The sequence below is a fragment of the Orcinus orca genome, chromosome 10 (genome assembly GCF_937001465.1).
Source record: "Orcinus orca chromosome 10, mOrcOrc1.1, whole genome shotgun sequence".
Taxonomy (NCBI): domain Eukaryota; kingdom Metazoa; phylum Chordata; class Mammalia; order Artiodactyla; family Delphinidae; genus Orcinus; species Orcinus orca.
Window position 1 is genome coordinate 4,653,316 of NC_064568.1, and position 24,833 is coordinate 4,678,148.

Consider the following 24,833-nt stretch of genomic DNA (forward strand, 5'->3'; position numbering starts at 1 on the left):
TGGCGAGCTCTGTGTGTAAGAGACTTTTGGTCTGCTTAGGGCCAGACTGGGGCAGTGGGATGAGAAAAGATTTCTCATGGGTAGTGATTTAGACACAATTTTAATCTGGATTGGGGGGAATGGTAATTTTTGGTTAAGCAGAGGACAGTTTGTTTTCTTCCCTTCCTGTTAAACAGGAGCTAAAAACCCTGCATTTTCTTGGTGAGTTAGAAAGGACATGGAGAGAGTGACCAGGAACATCTGTGTGTACGTATGTTTACAAAGATCTTTTACCTGTAGTAATTGTAGACACAAGTAATAAACGACCATTATTCTCACTTTCAGAAGTCTAGCCAGGCATTGAAATGCTGCAGATACTCTTTAGAAAGGATGAGCATAGGAATTAATGTTGGATGCCCAAACTGCAGTAAGCAGGTTGATAGAGAATTGTGACAGAAAGATGCAGTTTCGTATCTTTTGTGTAGCAAAGATGATTGCTGTGCAGATGTAGTTGGTTGCCATAAGATAAGTCTTTTTAATAGCAGCTTGGCAGTTTGTATCAAGAGGCACAGAAATACTCTGGATCTAATTTAATTCACAAGTTCCATTTCTGGGCACTTATCTTGAAATAATTGAAAAGTAGGGAAACTGTAAGCTGATCATTGCAGCAGTAACTGCACTATGTGTAATTGGTGAATGGTGGGGTTACAAGCGCCGGCTGGAATGTTGTGTGTACGTTAAAAACGGTTGTCATGTATGGAAAATGCCCAAGCAGAGGGGAAAGTATTTGAAGTATGTGCAGTGTGATTGTGATTATTAAATACACATGGATGAGGACTTGGGGAGTTTTTGAAAAATGAAAAAAGTATGATGCAACTTAAGTCTCCTTGGAAATAAAGATTGGGGAAATGTTTTAAGATATTGGACATAAAACAGAAGAAGTTCTCTGTCTGGATTGGTTTTTCTCTTGCTTTGAAGCTGTTTTCCTGCAGAGTTCTTAAAAAGAACTGCCCACTGCCTTAATCACTCCCTAGTCTTACTCCTCTCTCTGCTGAAATTCCTCCTGGGGTAGAGTGTCTTCTTAATTCAGTGTTGATGGCTTCATAAATCACTTCCTTACTGAAATGTGCTTATTAGGCCAGTCTGTTGTCAAACTGGGGTGTGGTGTGGCTGTGAAGGAATGAATAGAACGGTACCTGGCACCAGCTCAGGAAATGTTAGGTGTTGTCATTCACTGGGTGAGTTTAGGTATTGTTACTTTTCAAGATTTTGTCTGCAGCAAACTGGTAAAATGTTTACGGTCTGGGCTGGGGAGCCCTTGGCTTAATCAGGCTGTTGGGCTTTGCTGTTGGTTGCTTTGCAGAAGCAAAGCTTTTCATGGGCAAGTCCGAGCTCCCTGAGACTGCCTTGAGCTGGGCAGGCTGGTTCAAAGGACTGAGGGAGAACCTTTGAACCTGGAGTCTGGGGCTGAGCAATCCTGCCTGTGTGTGACTTGGGAATTCACCTCCACTTTGTGGGCCTTGGTTTCCTCGTCTGTAAAATGGAGGTGCTACCTGGATTACAAGGCCGCTGGGAGGGTTAAACGAGAGGGATCATTACCAGGGAACACTTCAGAGCCGTGTTGCTAGTGCCGTGGAATTAGGGGAGTTAGCAGCTCCCCCCACTTCAGTGCTGTAGCTCTGGAAGCAGAGTGACCAGGGCTATTGCCTTTCCCGGTGGAACACATAAGTGTGTTTTCCAGGATGGCCTCCTTACGTACCGATTCTCTTCCAGGTCTTACTGTGCTGAGATTGCGCACAACGTCTCCTCCAAGAACCGCAAAGCCATTGTGGAGAGAGCAGCCCAGCTGGCCATCAGAGTCACCAATCCCAATGCCAGGCTGCGCAGCGAAGAAAATGAATAGACAGCTCGTGTGCACGTTTTGTTTAATAAAACCGTAAAACGGCCATCTGGCATTTCCCCCTTGGTTTTACTCTTCAGTTTGTTTGACAGCTTCTCACAGAGATTGCTCTTTTGCCTGTTTGTGCTCTATGGAACCTTCTGTTTGGAAGGCGTTTGTAAAGGATACGTGATCCTTCCTTCATGGGGCCCAGGCCTCAGGTGCCCAGAGCAGCCTTGGTCAGCTCCAGGTGGGCTCAGGAAGATGTGGCCCTCAGACCACGGTAGGTTCTGAGACCCCTGGTGAAGGACCTTGCATCTTGGAGCAAGTAGTCATTTTTAGCCTCACTTTATAAAGTGAGGAATTACCCTGTGTGGTTCTTGTGAAGATTGAGGACAATCAAGTTTCCTTTTCAACTACAGTCCTAGACCTTAGTCAACAGTACCTAGAATTCAGCTGTTTTTTGATGCTAAGAGGCCATTTTTCCAAGACATGGTATTATTAAGTGGCAGCACAGGTCACAAGGAACAGGGCACGTGGCACTCTATAGCACAAGGTTGGATTTAAGGCCCTTAGTTCAGTAGATAAATGTCTTACAGATTTGCTCCTGTTCAAAACTCAGTCTGAAACGTTTGAGTAAATTGTTGGTCATTGTGTGACTTCTTTGAATTGACGTGGGGAGCATTCTGATAGTCTTGACTACAGAGTAGAGGAATTGTGTGGAGAAAACAGTAACAGTTGAGGATCTGTCCTTTATTAACCTGGGATAGCAGAAAATTCTTTGGCCTGTCGCTTAATGTTTCTGTGTCCTTGATACTAAAAACTAGAAGGGACATGTTCACAAACCACCTGGTTACACCTCGATGGGGGGACATGAAAGGTGGTTTGTACTTTTTCATTTGTGCTTTCCTGTCTCTCAGTTTGCTACCTAAGAGTTTCGGGATTAGAAAAAAACATTACATCTAATTCCCTACCCCACTCACCGGCCTCTGCAAAAATAATACACATTCCTGGTTTATCACTGCCAATGAGAAAGAAAGCATTTTGGATTCTAGAGTGTGAATAGCTCTGAGAGGTACCTGAGTTTAAGATGCCCAGCCAAAGCACTAATTTTTGGCACATCGGATCAGGTGAAAACGTGGGAGCAGTGTGAATGGCGCATCTAGGACAGCGGGGAGGAAGGCATCCGGCTGCCTCCTAAGCTTTTTGCAGCTGTGAGCACAAGTATTTCTAAATACTAAGTACTCGCTGAGGCTGGGACCCCCAGTTTGAAGGAGCCAGGCTGACCTGTGTGAAGTCACATCCATCTTCCGTGGAAGCTTTGGAAGAACTACCACACCCGCTTTGAATAACTGTCCTGAGTTAAAAGGGCCCAACTATTGGCAGCCTAAGGATAAGGGGCAAAAGTTAGAGGCCTGTGGTGCTGGGAGGGTGAGGCTCTGGCTTCAGTGGGCCTCCTTGTGAGTTAGGGTCCCCAGGGGGTGGGGTGGGGCACTAGCTGAGCTCCATGGAGTCTGTGCTGGGGGCTGAAGCAGAATCCTTCTGGATGCTTTCAAAGAGGGTGGCCAGCTCGGGGTTGGATCGAATTTGGGACGAGAAGTCAGCCATGATGGGGCTCTTCCCCACTTCTGGGATGGTCAGCAGGGCGGCCACTGCCCTCATCGCGGAGCGCTTCAGTTCATCTTGCTTCTCAAACTCCTGTTTCACAGAACCAGCTTTGACCTAAGGTGGGGAGCAATGAACAACGAGCCATCCTTTATTGAACACGGCCTTGCATTTCCCTGGTCACCTGTCATCCTCCCCAGCTCATGCGCCATCTCCTATCTTTATTTACTGCGCTTAAAGCAGGCTCTTGGCACCATTGGACTTCAAGAATGGGTTGCTGTGACAGCCTTCTAGCTGGCCTCTTACCCCCAGTCAAGTCCTTGCCTCTGCCACCCATTGTGCAGACAGGCTGGGGAGTAGACTTCCAAAGCTGCCTCGCCTGCGTTCCACTGCTTTATCCCCTCCCTCTCCCGCTTATTCACAGAATCTCAGGAATTTCCCCACTGCTTCTGGAATAAAGTCCAGATCCCTTCTGCTCTGCTCTCAGGACACTCAGCCCAGACAACACTCGGGCCCTTCCCCGAAGAGGCTCAGGTAGAGGTGAAAAGTTTGGCATTGGGGCTGGACGGTCCTGGGTTCAAACGGCTCTGCCCCCTAAGAGCTGTGACCCCTCTTTAAGCTCCAATCTAAAATACTCTGCTTTCTTCTTGGTTAATTCCTACTCTTCCAAAACCCAAATTAGTTTTGCATTCAGCAGGCATTTACTAGGTGTGATAGGCTCTGTTCTCCACGTGACAGCTTTCCGTGAGCCTTCTGCCCCAGATCTTCCCCGGACCTTGAGGCACTCCAGGCTAACTGCCCTATACCAATCAATGAATCAGTCAGTGACTTCTATCTTTCTAAGGGTCTGACTCAGTTTCCCAATTAGGATGTGAGAGGAGGGAGTCCATCATGTTCAATGTTGCATCCCTAGTACCTTGCACAAGGCCCAACCCTCAGGAAGTGTTTAATGAGTGAAAGAAAGAGCTAGGTTTGAATCCCAGCTCTGCAATTTACTAACTGTGTAGCCTCAGTCAATAACTTAACCTCTCTGAACCTTTGTTTCCCTGCGTGTATAATGCTAAGAATAAGTACTCTGTAGGGCAATGATAATGATCAAATAAAGCACTTCATACACCACCTGTACTGCAGGAGATTCTCAGTAAACAGTAACCATGAACGATCTGCAGAGAACCCGGCCGGTGCGCCCAGGGCTGGGCAGGGGGCTTACCTTAGCGGTACAGGTGGCCCTGAGGGGCTCGATGAGCCGGTCCACCCTCTGCAGGACAGGCACAGGACACAGGGTAGCTAGTCGGGCGAGCATGATGAAGGTCAGCATCTGCCCAGGAGGAAGGAGACAGTTCTTGGTGAAATGGCCCAGGACAGAAAGGAGCAGGCCCTGGGGAAAAGCAGAGGTCTGGAGCTCAAGCCCAAGCTCTAGCAGCCAGGCTGCCTGCCTGCCACACTGACCTGTGTGTACTGGCACTCACCAGATATTGGTTGACGAAATTAAGGAATGTTTCTGTGCATTTTCCCGGGAAAGACTGAGATTTACAACAGTGGTTCTCTCTAGGTGGAGTGGAACTTTTTGGCGATTACTACTCACTTTCCTATTCACTTTTAGATTGTCTAAACCCTTTGAGACAAGCATAATTCCTTTTGATTATTTTACACTGGTTTTTTGTTACAAAAATGATTCATGTTCATTGTATGTATTTTAAAAAGCTACAAGGATAGAAAGTAAAACCTGTCTCCCTCACAGGTAATAAAAAAATGGCCCAAACTTCTACAACTCACTTATCACCTAACAGTGAGTCTTGGCCACCTTCCATGCCAGCACAGAGATCCCTCTCCGTCCTTGTAATGCTGCCAGGATCCCATCCATGGCTGGAGGTACCCGGCTTACTGAGCCAGCTCCCCATGAGTGGACATTTTGGTAGCTGCCAGCCTTTCCCAACTCCCAGAAAGCTGTGGAGAATCATCTCTCACATAAAACTCTGAATGTATTTGTATTTTTGAGTCAGTTCCATGAAGTCAGTTCATGGAGTGTCTAAGAATTCTAAATTTTAAAATGTTTCTAAGGTATGGGGATATATGTATTTGTATAGCTGATTCACTTTGTTATAAAGCAGAAACTAACACACCATTGTAAAGAAATTATACTCCAATAAAGATGTTTAAAAAAATCCCCCCCCCCCCAAAAAATAAAATGTTTCTAAATTCTACATTTTTCTAGTTCTGGTCAAACCATCCTCCCAAGAGCTTGCCCAGTGTAGACTCCCACCAAAGGTGTGAGACGTGGGTTCTTTTTCTTATTGTTAAAGAACAAAGCAGCTGTTTTCACGGGGGCACCTGGGGCAGGGGTGGGGGACAAACAAGAAGTGGGCCCTGTGGCGCCTGGCTGTCCTCCCGCTGCGGAGTGGGCCTGGGTCCGGCAGGGGGCTCGTCCTACCCGGATGTCGTAGTGGTCCTTCAGGCCGTCCTCCACGTGGTTCAGGAACTCGCAGATGTCCAGCTGGCCCAGGCAGCTCTCGAGCAGCGAGTACATGCACTCGAAGGCTGCCTTCCGCACATCCAGCCCATCGTCCACCGTGTGCTTAAAGGGCCCCATCTCCACCTGCAGGAGGGAGGGATGACAGCGGGTTGGGAGCTGTGACCCCAGGGCATAAGGACACCTTCCCAGGTTCCTGCTGCACCCCTCCCCCTCTGCTGTTCAGTACTGCGTCCCATCCCCAAATCATGCCTTAGACCCTTAAGTCTCCATGCCTTTGCTCAGCCCATGATGCCTTTTGATAATAATAGTAACAATAATTATAATTACAATGATTAGAATCTACTGAGCAGTTATGATGTGCCAGGCACTGTGCTGAGTGCTTGACAGATGACATTTTACTCATTCAACAGTCCCAGGAAGAGAGTGTTACTATTAACTCCATTTAATATATGAGGAAACTAAGGTTCAGAAAGGTTAACTAACTTGCCCAAGGACACTAGCCCAAGCTAGTAAATAGCTCAACCAGAATTAAAACCCCAGGTCTCTCTGAAGTTATAACCAGAAGCCTCTGCTCTTAATGGTAACTCCTTCTTACCCCTCAAAGCCCAGCTCAAATGTCCCCTCCTTTTGGAAAACTTTCCTAACCCCTCTAAACAGAGTCACATCCTCCTCAGCAATGCCAGGTGGTTCAGCCCTTCTCATTATATCGTGCAATGACTTGGCTGTTCAATCACTTTTAATCTCTGCCTCTTAAATCCTAACTTCACCAAGTGCTCTAAGTAACTTAAATAATCAGCAGAGAGGGTATCCCTCCCTCTCCTTCAGGAGGCCATGAGCTCCCTGGTGCCTCATGTCTGGTCCTGGCGCCTGGACGCAGGGCTGGTGCTCCACGAACACCTGCTGAATGTCGAGTGATAACAAGAGTTGCTGGGGCTTCCCTGGTGGCGCAGTGGTTGAGAGTCCTCCTGCCGATGCAGGGGACGCAGGTTCGTGCCCTGGTTCGGGAAGATCCCACATGCCGCGGAGCGGCTGGGCCCGTGAGCCATGGCCGCTGAGCCTGCGCGTCCAGAGCCTATGCTCCGCAATGGGAGAGGCCACAACAGTAAGAGGCCCGTGTACCGCGCAAAAAAAAAAAAAAAAAAAAAACAACCAAGAGTTGCTGACGTTTACTGAGCACCGACTGCGTGCCAGGAGCAGTTCTGAGCACTTGCAGGATTTAACTCATTAAAAATCTTCTCAACAACCCTATAATGTGGACACGGTTATTTCCCTCCCTTTGCCCGTGAGGAGAAACTGAGGTTTAGAGAGGATCGCGTTGCCCCGGCCAGGGTCACACAGCTGGGAAGTGGAGGGGCAAACCTGACCCTGTGGGCCGGACCTGCTCTGATGAGCTTGACCCTAACCCTCGCCCCAGCCACAGGAGTCAGACCCAAGGGCTCCCGGCTCTGTCCTCCCACGGCTTCACCTCTCGGATGAGGTCCCGGCGGATCTTCGTCTCCTGGTAGAGGAGGGGCAGGATGTCGTCCAGCAGGTCGCGGACCAGTGAGGGCTTGTTGTGCACGGCGGAGTTGAAGAAAGCCAGGGTGGCCCGGCGCACATTCAGGTCTGGGTCCTGCAGGCTCTCCATGAACTCTCCTGGCGGAAAGACCAGAGGTGGTGTGGGGGGCAGCACAGCCAAACACAAACCACCCCCACCCCACCGTGCTTATCTGGTTAACGGGAGCCGTGCAGACCTGGCTGGACCGGGACAAATGTGTTCTGAGCATCTACTCTGCACAACAAACCTTCAAAGTCCAGATAAGAATGTAGACTTGAGTCTGGCCTGGGTTCAGATCCAGGCTTGACCACGTCCTAACTGTGGCACCTGCCTCAATGTCCTCAACTGTAAAATGAGTGTAACAGCAGTACCTACACTGTAGGACTGGTTTTAGGATTAAAAATGTGGTGATGTCTACAAAGCACACAGCAGAGCACCAAGTGAGGACTCTATAAATGTTAACTTGATTTTATTGAAGATGAGAATGCTGAAGATAAGAGAGGTGAAGAGACTTACACAAAATCACACAGCATTTCTTTTCTTATAGGTTAGACTTTTTAATAACTATGTTAATGTTTTATATATTCAATAAATAAATAAAATCAAGAATGGGAGGGATCCCTAAAAAAAAAACCAACTGAATTTCAAATGATTAATATAACCACCCAGGTTATGAAGGAGAAAACAACTCACCTAAGTAACTTCCAAAGCATTGTGACAAGATGCCCTCAGGCTAAAGACAAAATTATAAACGAATACTGATTTTTTACAGATAAGGGTTAGCAATTCTCATGACTACCTTCTGTGTATTCCAGGATTAAGTGAATAAATATCTCAGGAGCTGGGTTTCTCCTGTAACAGAAGGGTATATGGAAAGGGAAAAGGCTAGCATGAACCCTGTGGTGTTGGACTGGAATATATATGTGTGTCTGACTATGTACGTAAAGTCATACATACTTAGATTTCCTGATTCTGTCTGCTGAGAGGGCCTCGAAGTAATGGCACCCCAGTAGCAATGAGCACACCTAGTGCTCAGATCCTGGATTCTGAATACTATTCTCCACTAAAAGGAATCAGGCTCCTTGGAGAAATGGTTGATTCCAGGGCTGGGGCAGGAAAGGTTCAAGATGGGTCGGGAGCACCTTATCATGCCAAAAGGTAAGGAGATGCTCAAAGAATGATGGAAACATATCAACAGAACATAAGCAGCAGCTTGAAGGGCTCCCACTGGCTAAATGTGAGACAATCTTGGGAATCAAAATAAATTAAAGACAGTAATAGATTATAACCCATTGAGTGAAATACAAATCCCTGAGTCTATAATGATATGAACAAATCAATGAATAAATAAATGAGGGAAAAGGAAAAGTTATTTCTGAGAACAAAATGCAAACTAATAAATATGGGAGGAATGCTGGAATTAGAAAGTTGTCATTTAGCAACTGTCAGTAATCATTTATTCAGGCAAGAAACCACAATGGATGCAAAATGTAGTGGGCAAAAATTTGATGAGGAAGAAAATATTTCAATAGGCTTAAAAATACTTATTCATGGGGCTTCCCTGGTGGCGCAGTGGTTGAGAGTCCGCCTGCCGATGCAGGGGACACGGGATCGTGCCCCGGTCCAGGAGGACCCCACATGCCGCGGAGCAGCTGGGCCCGTGAGCCATGGCCGCTGAGCCTGCGTGTCCGGAGCCTGTGCTCCGCAATGGGAGAAGCGGTGAGAGGCCCGCGTACGGCAAAAAAAAAAAAAAACTACAATGAGGTATCACGCCACACTGGTCAGAATGGCCATCATCAAAAAATCTACAAACAATAAATGCTGGAACGGGTGTGGAGAAAAGGGAACCCTCCCACACTGTTGGTTGGAATGTAAATTGGTGCAGCCACTATGGAAAACAGTATGGAGGTTCCTTAAAAAGCTAAAAACAGAACTACCATATGACTCAGCAATTCCGCTACTGGGCATATACCCAGAGAAAACCATAATTTGTAAATATACATGCACCCCAATGTTCACTGCAGCACTATTTACAACAGCCAGGACATGGAAGCAACCTAAACGTGCACAGACATAAGAGTGCATAAAGAAGATGTGGTACATATATACAATGGAATACTACTCAGCCACAAAAAAGAACAAAATAATGCCATTTGCAGCAATATGGATGGACCTAGAGATTGTCATACTGAGTGAAGTAAATCAGACACAGAAAGACAAATATTATATGATATCACTCATACATGGAATCTAATTTTAAAAAACAATACAAGGGCTTCCCTGGTGGCACGGTGGTTAAGAATCCGCCTGCCAATGCAAGGGACATGGGTTCCAGTCCTGGTCCAGGAAGATCCCACGTGCTGTGGAGCAACGAAGCCCACGCGCCCCAACTACCGAGCCTGTCCTCTAGAGCCCGCGAGCCACAACTACTGAGTCCACGTGCCACAACCACTGAAGCCCACACACCTAGAGCCCGTGCTCTGCAACAAGAGAAGCCATCACAACTAGAAGCCTGTGCACTGCAAAGAAGAGTAGCCCCCGCTACCCGCAACTAGGGAAAGCCTGCGCACAACAACGAAGACCCGATGCAGCCAAAAATAAATAAATTTATAAAAAACAAAACAATACAAATGAACTTATCTACAAAACAAGAACAGACTTACAAATATCAAAAGCAAACGTATGGTTACCAAGGGGCTGGTGGGGAGGGATAAATTGGGAGATTGGGATGGACGTATACCTACTCCTATATATAAAATAGATGACTAATAAGAACCTGCTGTAGAGCACAGGGAACTCTACTCAATACTCTGTAATGGCCTATATGGGAAAGAATCTTTAAAAAAAGAGTGGGTGGAGATATAGGTGTTACTGATTCACTTTGCTGTGCACCTGAAACTAACACAGCATTGTAAATCAATTATACTCCAATAAAAATTAAAAAAAAAAAGAAAAATCAGCTCAAGCCCAAGAACAGGGTGGAGGTGACCAAAGGGGGCAGAGGGGCGGGGGCACTCACCAACGAAGGTCTTCAGGATGGGGTCGATGGGGTGCGGCTGGTCCGAGATGAGGAATTTGAGGGCTGTGATGACAGTGCAGCGGGTGTGTGGCTGACCTGCAGGACGGGAGGGGGCACTTGGGGCGGGCGTGGCGGGTCCCGGACACCCGCAGGCCGGAGGGCGCTGAGGCTCCCCTTGCCTCCGTGGGAGACAGAACCACGTCTCCTCCCCACACGAAACGCCCCGCACATCTCTGGGGAAGCTGATGCTACCACTTTCCTTGGCAGCCCAGAATCTCCCCTGAATTCCTCCTACTTCGGCTGACAGCGTAAAACTGCCAGCTCTCAGGCAGCCACGCCAAGGACAGGAACGGACGACGAGAACCCAGGACAGGGCTCCAGCCCAAGAAAGACCTCTCTGCCCAGGCCTTGGGGCTGCGTCCTATTTTTCAGACACATTATCTCAATTAATCCTCAGGATTAATTAATCCTAGTCACTGGTTGATAATAATAAAAAATCATATAGGGCTTCCCTGGTGGCGCAGTGGTTGAGAGTCCGCCTGCCGATGCAGGGGACACGGGTTCGTGCCCTGGTCGGGGAAGATCCCACATGCCGCGGAGCGGCTGGGCCCGTGAGCCATGGCCGCTGAGCCTGCGCGTCCGGAGCCTGTGCTCCGCAACGCGAGTGGCCACAGTAGTGAGAGGCCCGCGTACCACACACACACACAAAAAAAGTCATATGATATTAGTAACAATAATTAATAAAAATTCTTCTTAATCTCCATTTTACAGGAGGAGAGACTGGAATGGTTAAATTCACGTCTAAGGTCACCCAGCAGGTCCAGAATTCACCAGCTGCTTCTGAGCCCTCTCTGTGGGCTTCTCCAAGGAGGGAGCAGTTATGCTTCAAGCAGGCTGAACTCACTTAATTTTGCTTTTCTGCTTGCTTTCTGAGTAGAGAAGCTGCAGAAAAGGAAGGGAGTACACTTCCCATTAGGGTGAAGGAGATTAATTGGCAGCTTCCACCCCTCCGGCACACAGCACTGAATGGGTTAAGGCTGTTTCCATCCAAGACTGCAGTTCAAGACTCAGCAGAAAGTTTACAATTTGAGGCTAGGGTATGAGTGAGTGAGTTACTGACTTCAGACTTGTAGTTTTTTCCTCTTTCTCTTTCCATCCTGACTGGCTCCTAAGAAGATTCAGGGTGCCTGATAAAGGTAATACACATAGAAGAGGATTAACTGAATTAAGAAAAATGAGGCCAAGGACAAAGTGAGATGGAAACCAGAGTGAGGGGCATGCAGCGAGAGGCAACTAGAAAGTCCTATGAACTTGCTAGAAGCAGGCCGCTGATTCGGCTCTAAGCATCCCAGCAGCCAGCAGTAAATAGGAAATATGACTGGTTAGCTGGTTCAACAGCGGGCACGAGGTCTAAACAAATCTGAGCTTAGAAAAGGCAGGGCTGCCCCTCATCCCAAGACTCTTGCCTCCCAAGGTTCCTCGTGAAGAGCCCTGTGCAGTGTTAACAGGTGAGGTCCTCAACGTGGTTGTCCTGCCCACACAGCGGTGAGGGCCCAGAGCTGCTGCTTGTATACCAGCAACCCAGGAAGGGCTTAACTGGAATCACTGACACAGCAACGACAGTGGATACTAGCAGTGCTAATTAGGTACCACCCACTATAGCAAGCACTTTGGCTGCATTACGTCAACTAACACAGCACTGACCCTACGGGGACCAGGGGACTAGCTCAAGGCCTGGAGGCCTTTCGCCCTCAGGGGCTTTCACCTGCCTAAGAGCCCACAGTCCACCTGCCCGCTTTCTTCCCCCCTGAGCTGCAGAACACCCTGACGCGCCCTAACCCCAGAACGTAAGACCTGCCTTCCTCACCCCTTCCCTGGCCCTCTCCACACCCGGGGCCTGGCATCCAATCCTAGCCCACGTTTACATTTGCTCCTGCCTCATGCTAGCCCGACACAGCTGCATTCTGCAGGCTGCCGTTTCTGGCCCCTCAGAGAACTGCCTTTACTAACCCTCACCTGGAGCACAGGGCTGCTGTCCACAACAAGTGGCACCGTGAAAAGTTTATTTGTTGGAGGGACACATCAAGGATTCTGTCCCCTCCATCCCAGAGGGTCCCACAGGCAGAGGCCTTTAAATCTCAGGAAACACTGTTTTTAATGGCTCCCCTGCCTTGAACCTTGTCAACACTGTGACTCTCAGACCTGACCACCTGAACAAGTTCACCCTATGTGGAACTCTGCCCACCTCCGATCTGGGCTGCCTTTGCCCACCCCTGTGCCCCTACCTGCAGCAAGTTGCTTCCGGAGCCGCGGCAGGAGGAAAGGAGGGTTCACAAGGACCAGCTTCCCGAGGCACTCGGCCACCACCCCCCGGGTGCCCTCCTCGGCGCCCTCGCAGCGCTGGAACAGCAGGGCCCAGATGTCCTCGGCATAGGGCTTCAGGCTGTCAGGCTGGGCGGCCCCCAGGGCCTCCCGGAGCGAGTGTAGCAGCAGGTACCGCCGCCGGGGCTCGGCCTCCATCTGCCCCAGCAGGAAGGGCAGGAAGTCAGGCAGGTTCCCCGCGCCCACGCGGCCCAGCGCGTAGGAGGCAGCCGCCCTCACGTCCTCGCTGGGCGAGCCCAAGGCTTCCAGGAGCACCGCCTTCAGCTCCTGCTGGGGGCCCGGCCCGGCCACCTGGCCCACCTCGGCCAGCGACAGGAACGCCAGGACCTTGACCCCTGGGCTCGAGCTGGGCGACCTGGCATCAGAGACCAGGCGGTTGACTGTGCCCGCCACCTCCTGGGGACAGGCCACCGCGAGGGCCGCCACGCACCGAGCCAGCGAGTGGAACACCTGCTTGTGCAGGCCGGGCCCGCCGTCCGCCACCTGCTCGTAAACGGGTGCCGTGAGCAGGCCGACGAGCTCGGCGTAGTCCACGCACGGCGGCCGGGTCCCCACCAGGGCCTGTAGGAAGCCTTCAGCGGCCGCTAGCACACCGGCTGGCAGGAGGGGCGAGCGCAGCAAACGCAGCAGCTCTGCCAGCACAGGGCCGCTGACCTCGGCCAACGAGTCTGGCTGGGCGCGGGTCACGGTGGCGAGGAAGTCCACAGCCAGCTGGGCCACGTGCATGTCGTTCTCACTGACAAGGGAGGGCAGCTCGGCCAGCACGGCTCGCACGGCGGATGGCGGGAGGCCGAGGCCCTGACTCTGGGCCAGGGCAGCCAGGGCGGCCAGTGTGGCCAGCCGCAGCGCCCGCTGGTTCTTCCGCAGGAACGAGGCCAGAATGGGCAGCGCCTCGGCTAGTATGGGCTGCAGGTCGATCCGCAGTGGGGACACGGCCACCAGTGTCAGCGCCTTGACGGCAGAAAGCCGGGTGATCTCATTCCGCAGGCGGTCCAGGAGAAGCAAGAGTGACGGCTCCAGGTTATCCCCGAGCCGGTCACCCAGGTGGCCCACGAGGTGGCCCATGCAGGAGATGGCCCGCTCCTTCACCTCCTGGTCCAGGTCAGTGGCACGAAGCCGTGCCAGGGTGGCCGCGGACATCTCTCCAATGTAGGGCTCGGGGTCCAGCAGCCGAGGCCCGTCCAGCGGCCACAGGGCCCTCACCAGCTCCTGGAGCACCAGCAGAGCCTCGGCTGCGATCTTGTAGAAAGGGTCAGCCACGCAGGCCATCACAGGTGGCAGGAGAGCGGGCAGCTGGGGGTGGAAGGCCTCAGCCGGCTCTGTGCCCAGCAGCCCCTGCAGGAAAGCCAGGGCATCCATCCGGATGGTGGAGGAGCTGGAGCGGTCCGCCAGCGAGAAGACGATGCCTGGGGGTGGGAGGCAAGGTTACCAGGCCACAGACCCTGACCCAACTCAGCCCTCCCTGGATGCAGGGGTGGAGTACCCTCAGGTGTCTGAGCTGGACCCAGGCACCTGGGATCTCATGCAGCAGATTCTATGAGGTCAGGGCTTGGCCGGGGCCAGGGCTGAGGACACAGGCCAGGAAACCTATTTAAAAACAGAACATGGCACCCCGGCCCTGTTTTCACTGCTGGCAGTGGGGAGCCACTGTAGGTTGCTGAACAGGGGCACTCTCAGGGATTGGGGCTGGGGTCTGGGTTCAGGAAGAAGCCCAGAACAGCAGACACTGGGTTCCAGTCCATCTTACCTGCTACCAGCACGGGCATGTGCTCTGCCAGGCTGCCCGGAAGGATGCCTGCCAGCTCGGTGAGGAGGCTGAAGCAACCCTGGCGGGCCCTGACACTCCGATCTTTAAGCTGCCTCTGCAGGGCCTTAATCACAAGAGGCACCTGTGGATGGAGGGGGGAGGTCAGTGACCACCCGGGAACCTCCACACCCCACCCACTACTGCGGGACTCGGCCTGGGCACCTGCCCATGGAGGACCCCCAGCGTGGAGAGGATCATTCCACCCCAAGCTTCCCATCACTCGCTCTGTACCAGGCACCTGATTCCACACTCACCAGCTGACAGATGGGAAACAGGCACAGAGTTGAAGTAACTTGCTCAAGGTCACCGGGCAGTGTGGTTCTCACTCCTACGCTTGGTGAGGGTGAAGCACCGGGGCCCCCTTCCCTCCTCCAGCTAGATTCCCTCCCCAGTGAGTTCATCCACTTCCGAGTTGAGGATTCCCCTGAAGCAATGACTCCTAGATCTACATCTCTGACACGAGACTTGTGTGCCGACTGCCCGCCAGACACCTCTACTCCGGCATCCAACGAGGGCTTCGAACATAAATGTCCAGAACAGAACTCTGGACATGCCCCCGCTCCACCCTCCACCATGTCAGGGACTGCACTATTTTTAGCCAGAGCCCCGAACTCACATGACACCTCCCTGCCCCTTGCCTTTCACATCCATCTGCAAACCCCAAAACTATCTCTCAAGTCCCACCACCTGTCCCCCTGCCCCCTGCCCAAGGCACCAAGCCCTTTCACCTGCACAGCTGCAGCGGCCTCCAGCCCGTTACAATCCATTCCCCACACAGCAGCCAGAGTGAGCCTTTTCAAATGTGAGTGGGATCCCATAATTCCCCTCCCGTGGCGTCTACCCTCTTAGAATAAAACTGAACCCCCTTGCTGTGGCCTAGAACCCTACTCGTGCTGTTGGCTATCTGCCCGAGACTGTGTGGTCCAGGGGCAGGGACTTCATCTGTCTTGCCCCCTGTTGTGCCCCGCCACTTCATACACAGGGCCGGGCACACAGCAGGTGCTCGGTACGCACAATCCAGTGGGTGGAGAGATGGGGGGCGGTGGGAGGGTGAGGGGATGGAGGAGGGAAGGGTGGTGAGCAGGAGGGAGGGGCAGGGGGAGGGGCAGGCAGGCACACCTGTCCTCGCAGCATCTGGAGGTTGCTGCCCGACTGGGTGGGCTCCTCCTCCAGCCATCCCTTCGGGGGCCGCGTCTGCCGCAGCAGCACGATGTAAGCCCCGAACACGTCGGCCTTGACGTTCTCCTCGCGTTCCCTGAAGCGGCGGATGAGCACGGGCGCCAGGGTGCAGTGGAAGTTGGTCAGGAGGTCGGGCCGAGAGCTGATCAGGGCCGCCAGGCACTTGGCCGCTGCCCGGCGCACCTTCCAGCTCATGTCATCATCGTCGCTGTACTCGTCCTCGCTCTCTGGGGTGGGAACCAGACACCCATGGAGCCCTGCGCACCACCCAGGGCGGTCTCCCAGGACGGAGGGATGAGAAGTGAGGGGGCAGTGAGGAGGGCTCTGCCGGGGCCTCACCTTTCCATGGTCACTACCCGTTAATGAACACCTGCCCTGTGCTAGGGGTGGCGTCAAGCAGGGAACCAGCTGGAGGTAGGCCAGGGTCCTCCCGCTGCCTCCAGACTCCTGGTTGTATTGACTACACCAGGGAAAAACTGACTCCCAAGCTTCCAGTGAGGATTTAGGGAATCCATTTGGGGCACAAGACCCAAACTTTGGTTTCAGGACTGGCTGCGTGATGTTTCATTTACTGGGATTTCAGAAGGGAAAGGTGATAGCTCCCCTGCCCCAGACAGAGTCCTGATTCCAGCTGCCAAGCAGGACTAACAATTAAGGAAAAGCTGTATTTGTGTGGCTCTCCACTCTCCAAGCTCCCCCAAGAGATCAGAGCTCAAGTCTTCACCATGCCTCAGGAATGAAGGTGTCTTGAGCCCCCTTTTATAGATGATACATGTAAGGCTCAGAGAGGGCGAAGACTCTCCTGAGAACACACAGCTAGAAACAGCAGAGATGAATGAGGCCCACAGAGCCAACTCATACATCTGGGAGACACACATGAGGCTCAGAGGGGGACGGTCCTCCCTAGGGACACCCCCAGGCACAGGCTCAAAGGCCAGCATATTCCTACCCACACTGCCCTGCAGAGAACTCAGACTCTCAGAGCACGGCATCTGGACAAGCCATAGTGGGCCAGATGGATGGTCCCCCAGATGTGTCCCCTCTGATGGACCCTCGTTATCTCCACCCTATGTCACCCATGAAGAAACATCCAGAGCTCCCTGTTACTAACAAGAAAATGCCCAATCTCCTTGGCCGGGCATTTGAGCCCAAAATGCCTGTCCAATCTCATCTCCTACCACCGCATCTCGTTCTGAGTGCCCATCAGGACCTAAGGGCTTCACCTCCATCAATGCCTCCAGGGCCCAGGGCCTTCCCTCTGAGTGACAGAAAGACCCACAGGCACAGAAGGAAAGAAGCCATTGAGTCCATCCCCCATCCAGGTATCTCTCCCTGTCAGTGCCAATCATTCCACCACTAGAGCTTCACTCTGCTGGGTTAAAGCAATGGCTCTTGGAAGCCGTAACTAAAAGGGTACAGAGATGGCAGCACGAGGTGGGGGAGTCTGGCAAACATGGCTCCAAGTCCCAGCTACGACACTTCCTAGTTGTGTTATCTCAGGCAAATCTCTTCTCATTAAGTCTCAATCTCCTTGTCTGAAATATGGGGATGACAATAAATACCTGGTTTCCTAGGGTCATTATAAGGAACATGAAATAAGAGAGTACTCAGGGGACTTCCCTGCTAGTCCAGTGGTTAAGAATCCACCTTCCAAAGCGGGGGACGTGGATTTGATCCCTGGTCGGGGAACTAAGATCCCACATGCCATGGGGCAACTAAGCCCGCGCGCCACAACTAGAGGGAAGCCCGAGCGCCACAATGAAAGATCCCGCGTGTCGCAACTAAGACCTGACACAGCCAAAAATAAACAAATAAATATTTAAAAAGAAAATAGCACAGAGGACATCAGGAGATGCTCAATAAACAACAGCAATTACTACTATCTTGTGATCTGTGCAATCAGAGAGTGTGGGTACCACAGAGGATCCAGATTTCCAAGGGCAGGGCTGGAGCCTGAGGAAGAGCTGGGATCAGGATGGGGGCACCAGATGTGGCCCCTGTCTTTGGCTGGGGGATTCCCGGGAAGGCTGCACCCATTTCCACCCACCAGCCCAAGGACAAGTTGGCCACTCACCCTGCTCACTGAACTCACTGTCTTCTGTCTCCATCTGCTCCTCTTCCCCGTCACTGTCATAGTTATAGTTGGGGTCGTGCTTTATGTACTGGAGGCAGAGACTGGTCACGCTGGGCACGTGGGGGCCCATCTCCTTGGGGCACCTGTGGGGTGGGATGCGGGAGGCTCTGCTGGACCCAGGCAAGACAGGGTTGGGGATGGGGCCCAGTGGTGAGTCCTGAGACCTGACTGCTTTGAGGCCAGCATCCTGCCCCCACGCCATCCCCACCAACTTCTCAAAGAAACCCCAGGGCCCCCGTTTTCCAGCACCCCTGTTGCACCTACTTCCTCAGGAAGGCCTCGAATGCCTGGAGGCAGGACTCCCGAAGCTCATCATCATCCAGGTTGCAGAACTCCTCCACCAGGGGCACCAGTCGGTCCAGATGGGTCCCTGCAGGGCCAGGTGGGTCACTGAGGCAAGGTGAGATGAGGCCAGACCATCTCCAGGGCTCCCCCAGCCCACAGCATTCAGCCTGCGCCTGCACCTGCAGCCCTGGCCACTGCAAAGTTACTCAGAGGCTTCAGAGTCAAGCAGATGTGGGTTCTAGCCCTGACTCAGCACCCTATAAGCTATGGGACCTTGGGCACATCGCAACATTCTTTAACCTCAGACCACTCATCTTCACAGTAGGGATAACAACGCCTACCAGCCAGAGAGTTTGTCAAGATTAACAGTAAGATTCAGGTAAAGATCTCCACCCAGGTCCTGGCACGAAGCAGGCACTCAATAAGTAGCTTCTGTTGTTGAAACTATTACTCACGTTCTTGCCTGATTTCCTGCGCTAGGTTGTAAACCTGGGCAAGGAAAGTGGGGAGGCAGGCACTGCCCTTACAAACCAGGCAAGAGGGGCCCCCCCACTGCCCCCGGGGCTTTATACGGACTCTGCCCTAGCTTTTCTCCAGCCGTACCCTTCCCTACCCTGAACCTTTCCGGTCCTGTGCAGTTCTCTTGCCCAGGTCCATGCTCCCGAGGGTGGCTGCTGTTTGGGGGGATGTGGACAGAGTATGGACTGCAGGCTGGGGCCTCCATGTGCGCTTTTAAGGTCCCCTGCAGTGAGCGAGCCAGAGGGGAGGGAGGGCAGACCGTGGCCACTCTACTTACACTGCCCTGTTCTAGCCCGAACTAACTCCAAGGTGTTTGAGAATAAATTCAAAACTGATTGCAGGATTCCATTTCTACAAAACTCATCTCTGGTGACAGAAAGCAGGTCAGTGGTTGCCTAGGGTGGGGCAGAGGGTGGATGGACTGCAAAGAGGCACAAGGAAACTTTTGGGGGTGATGGAAATGTGCATCTTGATTGCGGTGGTAGTTTCACAAGTGCGCGAAAAGGTCAAAACACACTGAATTGTACACTTTAAGTAGTGCAGTTTATTGTACATACATCATCCCTTTGGAGGCATGACTTATAATTACTCTCGCGAGCCTCTGGGTAGGGCTCAGAAGCAGGTTGAGCTCAGGGCCCACCTGGCTGCCTCTCGAGCCCTCTTCCTCTTCAGGCGCTTCAGCACCGCCACCGACCCTCCCCACCTCAACCACGCCCCCTAACCAGAGGTGGCTCACCCGGGCCCCACCCCCTCAGCCCAGGTCCCGCCCCTCTCCCGGGATCCCGGTAGTCGGCCCCGCCCCCTTACGTGGGGCCCCGCCCCCTTACCGAGGCGGTGGCCTGCCTGGCGGCCAACACTGCCCAGGCACTGGATCAGGGTGCGAATCGCCGCGGGGCTCGCGGGCGCGCGTGGGCCAGGCAGCCGGTCCAGCAGGTGGTCAGCAAGCTCGACGAAGAGGTCGGTGCTGCAGGCGGCCGCCAGATGGCCGAGCGCCCCAACGGCCCGCTTGCGCACGGCCAGGCGCGGACTGCTCAGCTGCGGCAGCAGACAGTGCAGGAGGCTGGCGTGGAAGGCGCCCAGCGGGGCGCCCAGCCTGGGGAGCCGGAAGGAAGGGGTGTCGGGCGAGGCCCACCCGGCGGGCAGCCTGGGCCAGGCACTTCCCCTCTCCCCATGGGTGCCTGGCCGCCTCCCCCATTATGACAACCCAAGGACCCTCACCCTCCCCATCACTGAGGCCAGAGTGATCTAAAGTGTGCCTCGGGCTTCCCTGGTGGCGCAGTGGTTTAGAGTCCACCTGCCAATGCAGGGGACACCGGTTCGTGCCCCGGTCCGGGAAGATCCCACATGCCGCGGAGCGGCTGGGCCCGTGAGCCATGGCCGCTGAGCCTGCGCGTCCGGAACCTGTGCCCCGCAGCGGGAGAGGCCACAACAGTGAGAGGCCTGCGTACCGCAAAAAAATAAATAAATAAAAAAGTGTGCCTCTGCCTAACTCCTTCAGTGGCTCCCCAATGCCCTTTAGATAAGCTGAGCTCCGGGCTCAAGGCAAGAGGGAACACCAGAGAATGGTTTCTGCACAGATAGAACGCAGCCCCTGCAGCAGCTTCTGTCCCACCTTCAAACCAGGCCTGTGCTTTTCCTGTCCCATATGTGTCCTGAAACCTTTTCTTCTCTCGCTCTACACCAACACATTGACCTCACCCTCCCATATCTCTCTGTCCAGCCCAGACCTCTCTCCTGGGTTTCATTTATTTATGTGTTCACCTACTATGTGACAGGGCCTGGGCTGGAAACTCAGGAGAGCAAGACGGACTCTGGCCCTCAGTCCTGCCCTATGGAGTTTTCGGTTGAGTGGGTACCTCCCAGGCACCTCAAATTCAACATGTTCCAAACGGAAACCATCACACCCACCCCGACATTGCTCCTGGAGCGCACCTACACGGCCAGTGGCCCTGTGTCTGTGCCCACAGTTAGGAAAGCCAGACCCCTGGGTGTCAGCCTTGAGTCTTTGCCTCTCATCCACTCCAAGCACTGTGGAGTCCACCTCCTAAATACAACCTGAATTCACCTGCCTGCAGAAGCCTTCTAAGCAGTTTCCCTGCCCATTCAACCCCCTCCCATCTTCCGTGCACTCTGCACATAGAAAGATCAGTCTAAAACACACAAATACACCCAGGGCATTCCTCATGCCTGCCAAGAACCCCTCCGTGAGCCCCTCACACTTTCAGTAGAATCTTTAGTCAACTGCCCCACCTTCCCAGCCCTTACCTCTCCACACCAGCCCCTCCTCATGACACCCCATGACTGCCTTGCACAACCCCCAGGACCTCATGTCTCTCTGGTCTTTGCCCTCTAGGCCAAAGGCAGGTCCCCCATACGGGGTCCCCCTTATGCTCACCCATGCCTGGCCAAGTCCTGCCCACCCTTGAAGGCTCAGCTGGCTGGACCCTCTCTAGGAAGGTTCCCCACCCCCCAGCTGGGTTAAGGGCTCCTCCTCTGAGCTCCTACGGGCCCTGCTCTTAGCCGTATTGTTGTTCTTACTCCATTCACAGATTTATGTGCCTGTGAGCTTTTCCTTAGGGGCCGCCAAGACCCAGCCAACTCCATATTCCCAGAACTAGTCCAGCACCTGACATTTTTCCAGTAGGTGCTCATATCTTGAGAGGCTGAATGAATGCTTTAAAAATGTGTAGTGCAATTTAAAACCAAGGCCCAGCTATACTAATCCAAGAGAAGAAAAAAAAGAGAAAGAAGGGCCGAGGGAGAGGATGAACACACGTGGGCTCCAGCTTGGAGAGACCTGAATTCAACATCTAGGTTCTGCCATTTATTGACTGTGCCTGCAAACAGGCCACATCACCTCTCAGAGCCCAGAAAATGGTGACAAACGAGTTCTCCTGGGACACTGCTGGTACGATTAAAGAGCCCTAGCACAGGGACTGGCGTACAGTAAGTGCTGGCTCTGTGAATTTGAGACCCTCCCTGTCCCCCTGTCCTCCTTGCCCAGGGTGGCCTCCCGCACCTGCTCAGCATGTCAGAGAGGATGTCCAGGGCTTCCAGCTGCACAGCCACGTCCTCCTGCTGGGCGATGGCACTGGTGAGCTGGCCTGTGATCTTCCGGCACACACTGGTGGCCAGGCCAGAGCCTGCACAGAGCACAAGGTGGGTGCGGTGAGGCCCAGGGCTGGCCTCCACCTGTGGTCGGCCTTTGCTCTGGTTGTGTTCCTGAGCCCACATCCCTCAAATCCTGCTGACCAGGGAAGCCAGGGGTGGCGTGGTCCAAGGTTTGACGCAGAGTCAGACGAAACTAAAGGAGACAGCTGGGGAGCTAAAGAACCAAGGGCGCACCTGCTGGCTGGCTCACCCCACACCTGACCCCTTTGCCCTCTGCCTTCCCATGGGGAGGTGGGAAAAGTTAAGCACTTCTTCCCTAGACTCCTTTGCTGCTTGGAGAGGCCAGGTGACCATGTTCTGGCCATTGAGATACAGGTCAAAGTCTTCTGGGGAAACACGTGCTTTTCTTATAAAGGGCAAGAGACATGGGTAGAGACTTCAGCCCTGTCCTAAATGAGCTTCTGAATGGCTGTGAAAATGGAGTGGCTGATCCCTTCAGAGTTATGTGAGAAAAGTAACCCCCTACTTCTTCAAGCTGCCATTAGTTAGACTTCGTTACTTGCAGCTAAAAGCATCCCTGAAACAGAGCCATGAAGTTTAACAGATCTGGGTCTGAATTCTCTGCCACTTATTAGCTTGCTGACCTTGGGTAAGTCCTTTCACCTCGCTGACCCTCAGCTTCAATCATAAACTAGGACAAATAGCAATAGCACCGAGTCCCTAAGACCTGAGTACCTGTGGCTGCAGGGGGGAGCTCCGACAGGACGGTCTTGAGGCCGATGCCAGCGACGTCTCGGAGCTGCTCCTTGTCTGACTGCATGTTGGCACAGAGGGCATCCACGATGGTCTCCACCTGGTACTCCTTCACTTTGCCCACCAGAGGACCCAGGCTGAGTATGGAGGGAGGGAGGGAGGAGGTCCAAAAGCCCAGGCTCAGCTCGAGTCGGGCTACCCCTTATATCCTCTCATGTCTATGGGGCCACATGTGCTGAGGAAAAGGCCCCAGATCAACAGGGGACTTCCTATTTTGCCAGAAAGAAAGGTACCGTCTGGGTATGCCAACATCATTCCTGGCACCTCCCAAACCTGCATCTCCTCTTGGGTTTTACATCTCAGTATATGGCCAAACCATCGAACCCGGCAACCTCAGCTGGAAACCAAGGAATGCCCAAGAGTAGGGTTCTCAAACTTGCACGTGTATCAGAATCCCCTAGAGGACTTGTTAAAACACAGATTGTGGGACTTCCCTGGTGGCACAGTGGTTAAGAATCCGCCTGCCAATGCAGGGGACACGGGTTCGAGCCCTGGTCCGGGAAGATCCCACATGCCGCAGAGCAACTAAGCCCATGTGCCACAACTACCGAGACTGCGCTCTAGAGCCTGCGAGCCACAACTACTGAGCCCGCGCTCCACAACAAGAGAAGCTACTGCAATGAGAAGCTCATGCACTGCAAACGAAGAGTAGCCCCTGCTCGCCACAGCTAGAAAAAAAAGCCCACATGAAGCAACGAAGACCCAACGTAACCAAAAAAAAAAAACCGCAACACAGATTGTTGGGCCCCACCCCAGCTTTTCAGACTTAAGGGGTCTAGGTGGGGCTTGAGAATTTACATTTCTAGCAAGTTCGCAGTAGATGCTGACGGTCCAGGGACCACACTTTGAGAACCTGCCTTAGAGGCTTGCTTCTCCAAGTGTGGTCACAGATCAGCATCATCAGCACTACCTGGAGATGCAGAGATGCAGCAGCTCAGGTCCTACCCGACAGCTACCGAACTAGAATCTGTGCGGCAACAAAACCCCCAGGTGATTCGAATGCACGTGAAAGTTTAAAAACTGCACCACACTGCTTCTCAGCCTTAACTGGGCATTGCCATCACCTGGGGCCTTTTAAGAAATTGTTACCTAGGTGCCAGCCCCAGAGTGTCTCAGTTAATTGGTTTCAGGTGTGGCCTGGAGCTGGGGATTTTTTTTTTTTAATTCCCCAGGTGATTCTAACATGCAGTCAAGGCTGAGAACCGCTGACTTAAAAGAGTGGTTCTCAGATGACAGTGCGCATTAGAATGCAGATTCCCGGGTGCTATATCCTCACCTGCCCGCCCCAGCCCACTCCTGAATTAGAATCCCTGGGTGGGGAGCACACAGTTTAAACAAGGGTCCCAGGTGGCCGCAGTGCACACCACTTTGCAAACTCTTGACTTCTTTCTCTAAGTAATCACAGGTCTTTCCACTCTACCTTCTATAGCACTGGTTCTCAGTAGGGGTGATTCTGCCCTGAGGGGCGTTTTGGATATTTACTGGGGGGGGCCTTCTATTAGTTATGTTCATCACAACTAATGAGATGGCACTTCTGCCTTTTATTGAGGGGAGGGGGGAGGGGGGGTTTGGGTGGGGGCGTCGGGGATGATAGAAAGACAATATTGCAAAACCATGTTCCATGTCCTGCTGGAGTTTCTAACATCCCACTGGGCATTCACACAGGTAAAAAGCCTTTCTATAATTATCTGAGTCCAAAACCTAATTTCATTTTACATATAAACACAAAGTACTTTTCTGCACTATTTTAATATATTAAAATATTAATATTTTAATATACTCTAAAATTTCCAAAAATGTAGTTATCAGGTAACTCGAAGGAAGACTGTACTTTATTTTCCTGGGAAACTTTACCGGGACACGGTCACCATTTCAGAAGATCTCGTAAGATCAATGCTGCCTGTGCTGAGTCCCCAACATCCACACCTGTCTCCACCTGCTTCCTGCCTTGGCGAGCCTACCTCAGGTGCAGGCTTCTCACGACTTCATTACACGTCTACCGTCAACGTGCCTGAGCATTTACACAGTGAAACACATACTATTTTACCATCAACAACGTTCCTCCTATTTGTCCTTTATGCTCCGGTTTAAGGCATTATATAAACTGTTTT

General features: G+C 52.5%; 2 protein-coding genes across 5 annotated transcripts in view; one reads left to right on the top strand and one right to left on the bottom strand.

Moving 5' to 3' along the window:
* Positions 1 to 1,925, top strand: part of RPL32 (ribosomal protein L32) — a 4,742-nt gene extending 2,817 nt beyond the window's left edge. Inside the window, exon 4 of the mRNA XM_004284300.4 lies at positions 1,753 to 1,925. Coding sequence (XP_004284348.1) covers positions 1,753 to 1,882 — 130 coding nt within the window. The 3' untranslated portion in view covers positions 1,883 to 1,925. The remainder of the gene's footprint in view (positions 1 to 1,752) is intronic.
* Positions 1,888 to 24,833, bottom strand: part of CAND2 (cullin associated and neddylation dissociated 2 (putative)) — a 29,400-nt gene continuing 6,454 nt past the window's right edge. For 2 of the 4 annotated variants that reach the window (XM_033414077.2, XM_004284298.3), the window contains 13 exons: positions 22,645 to 22,799; positions 21,818 to 21,941; positions 19,626 to 19,891; positions 18,259 to 18,364; positions 17,935 to 18,077; positions 15,801 to 16,087; positions 14,622 to 14,763; positions 12,778 to 14,280; positions 10,493 to 10,588; positions 7,402 to 7,571; positions 5,895 to 6,059; positions 4,674 to 4,781; positions 1,888 to 3,580 (listed from right to left, as the gene is read on the bottom strand). In XM_033414077.2, coding sequence (XP_033269968.1) covers positions 3,353 to 3,580; positions 4,674 to 4,781; positions 5,895 to 6,059; positions 7,402 to 7,571; positions 10,493 to 10,588; positions 12,778 to 14,280; positions 14,622 to 14,763; positions 15,801 to 16,087; positions 17,935 to 18,077; positions 18,259 to 18,364; positions 19,626 to 19,891; positions 21,818 to 21,941; positions 22,645 to 22,799 — 3,493 coding nt within the window. In that variant the 3' untranslated portion in view covers positions 1,888 to 3,352. Of the gene's footprint in view, positions 3,581 to 4,673; positions 4,842 to 5,894; positions 6,060 to 7,401; positions 7,572 to 10,492; positions 10,589 to 12,777; positions 14,281 to 14,621; positions 14,764 to 15,800; positions 16,088 to 17,934; positions 18,078 to 18,258; positions 18,365 to 19,625; positions 19,892 to 21,817; positions 21,942 to 22,644; positions 22,800 to 24,833 lie in introns of all 4 variants that reach the window. The other 2 variants (XM_033414076.2, XM_033414078.2) reach the window with 1 other exon arrangement.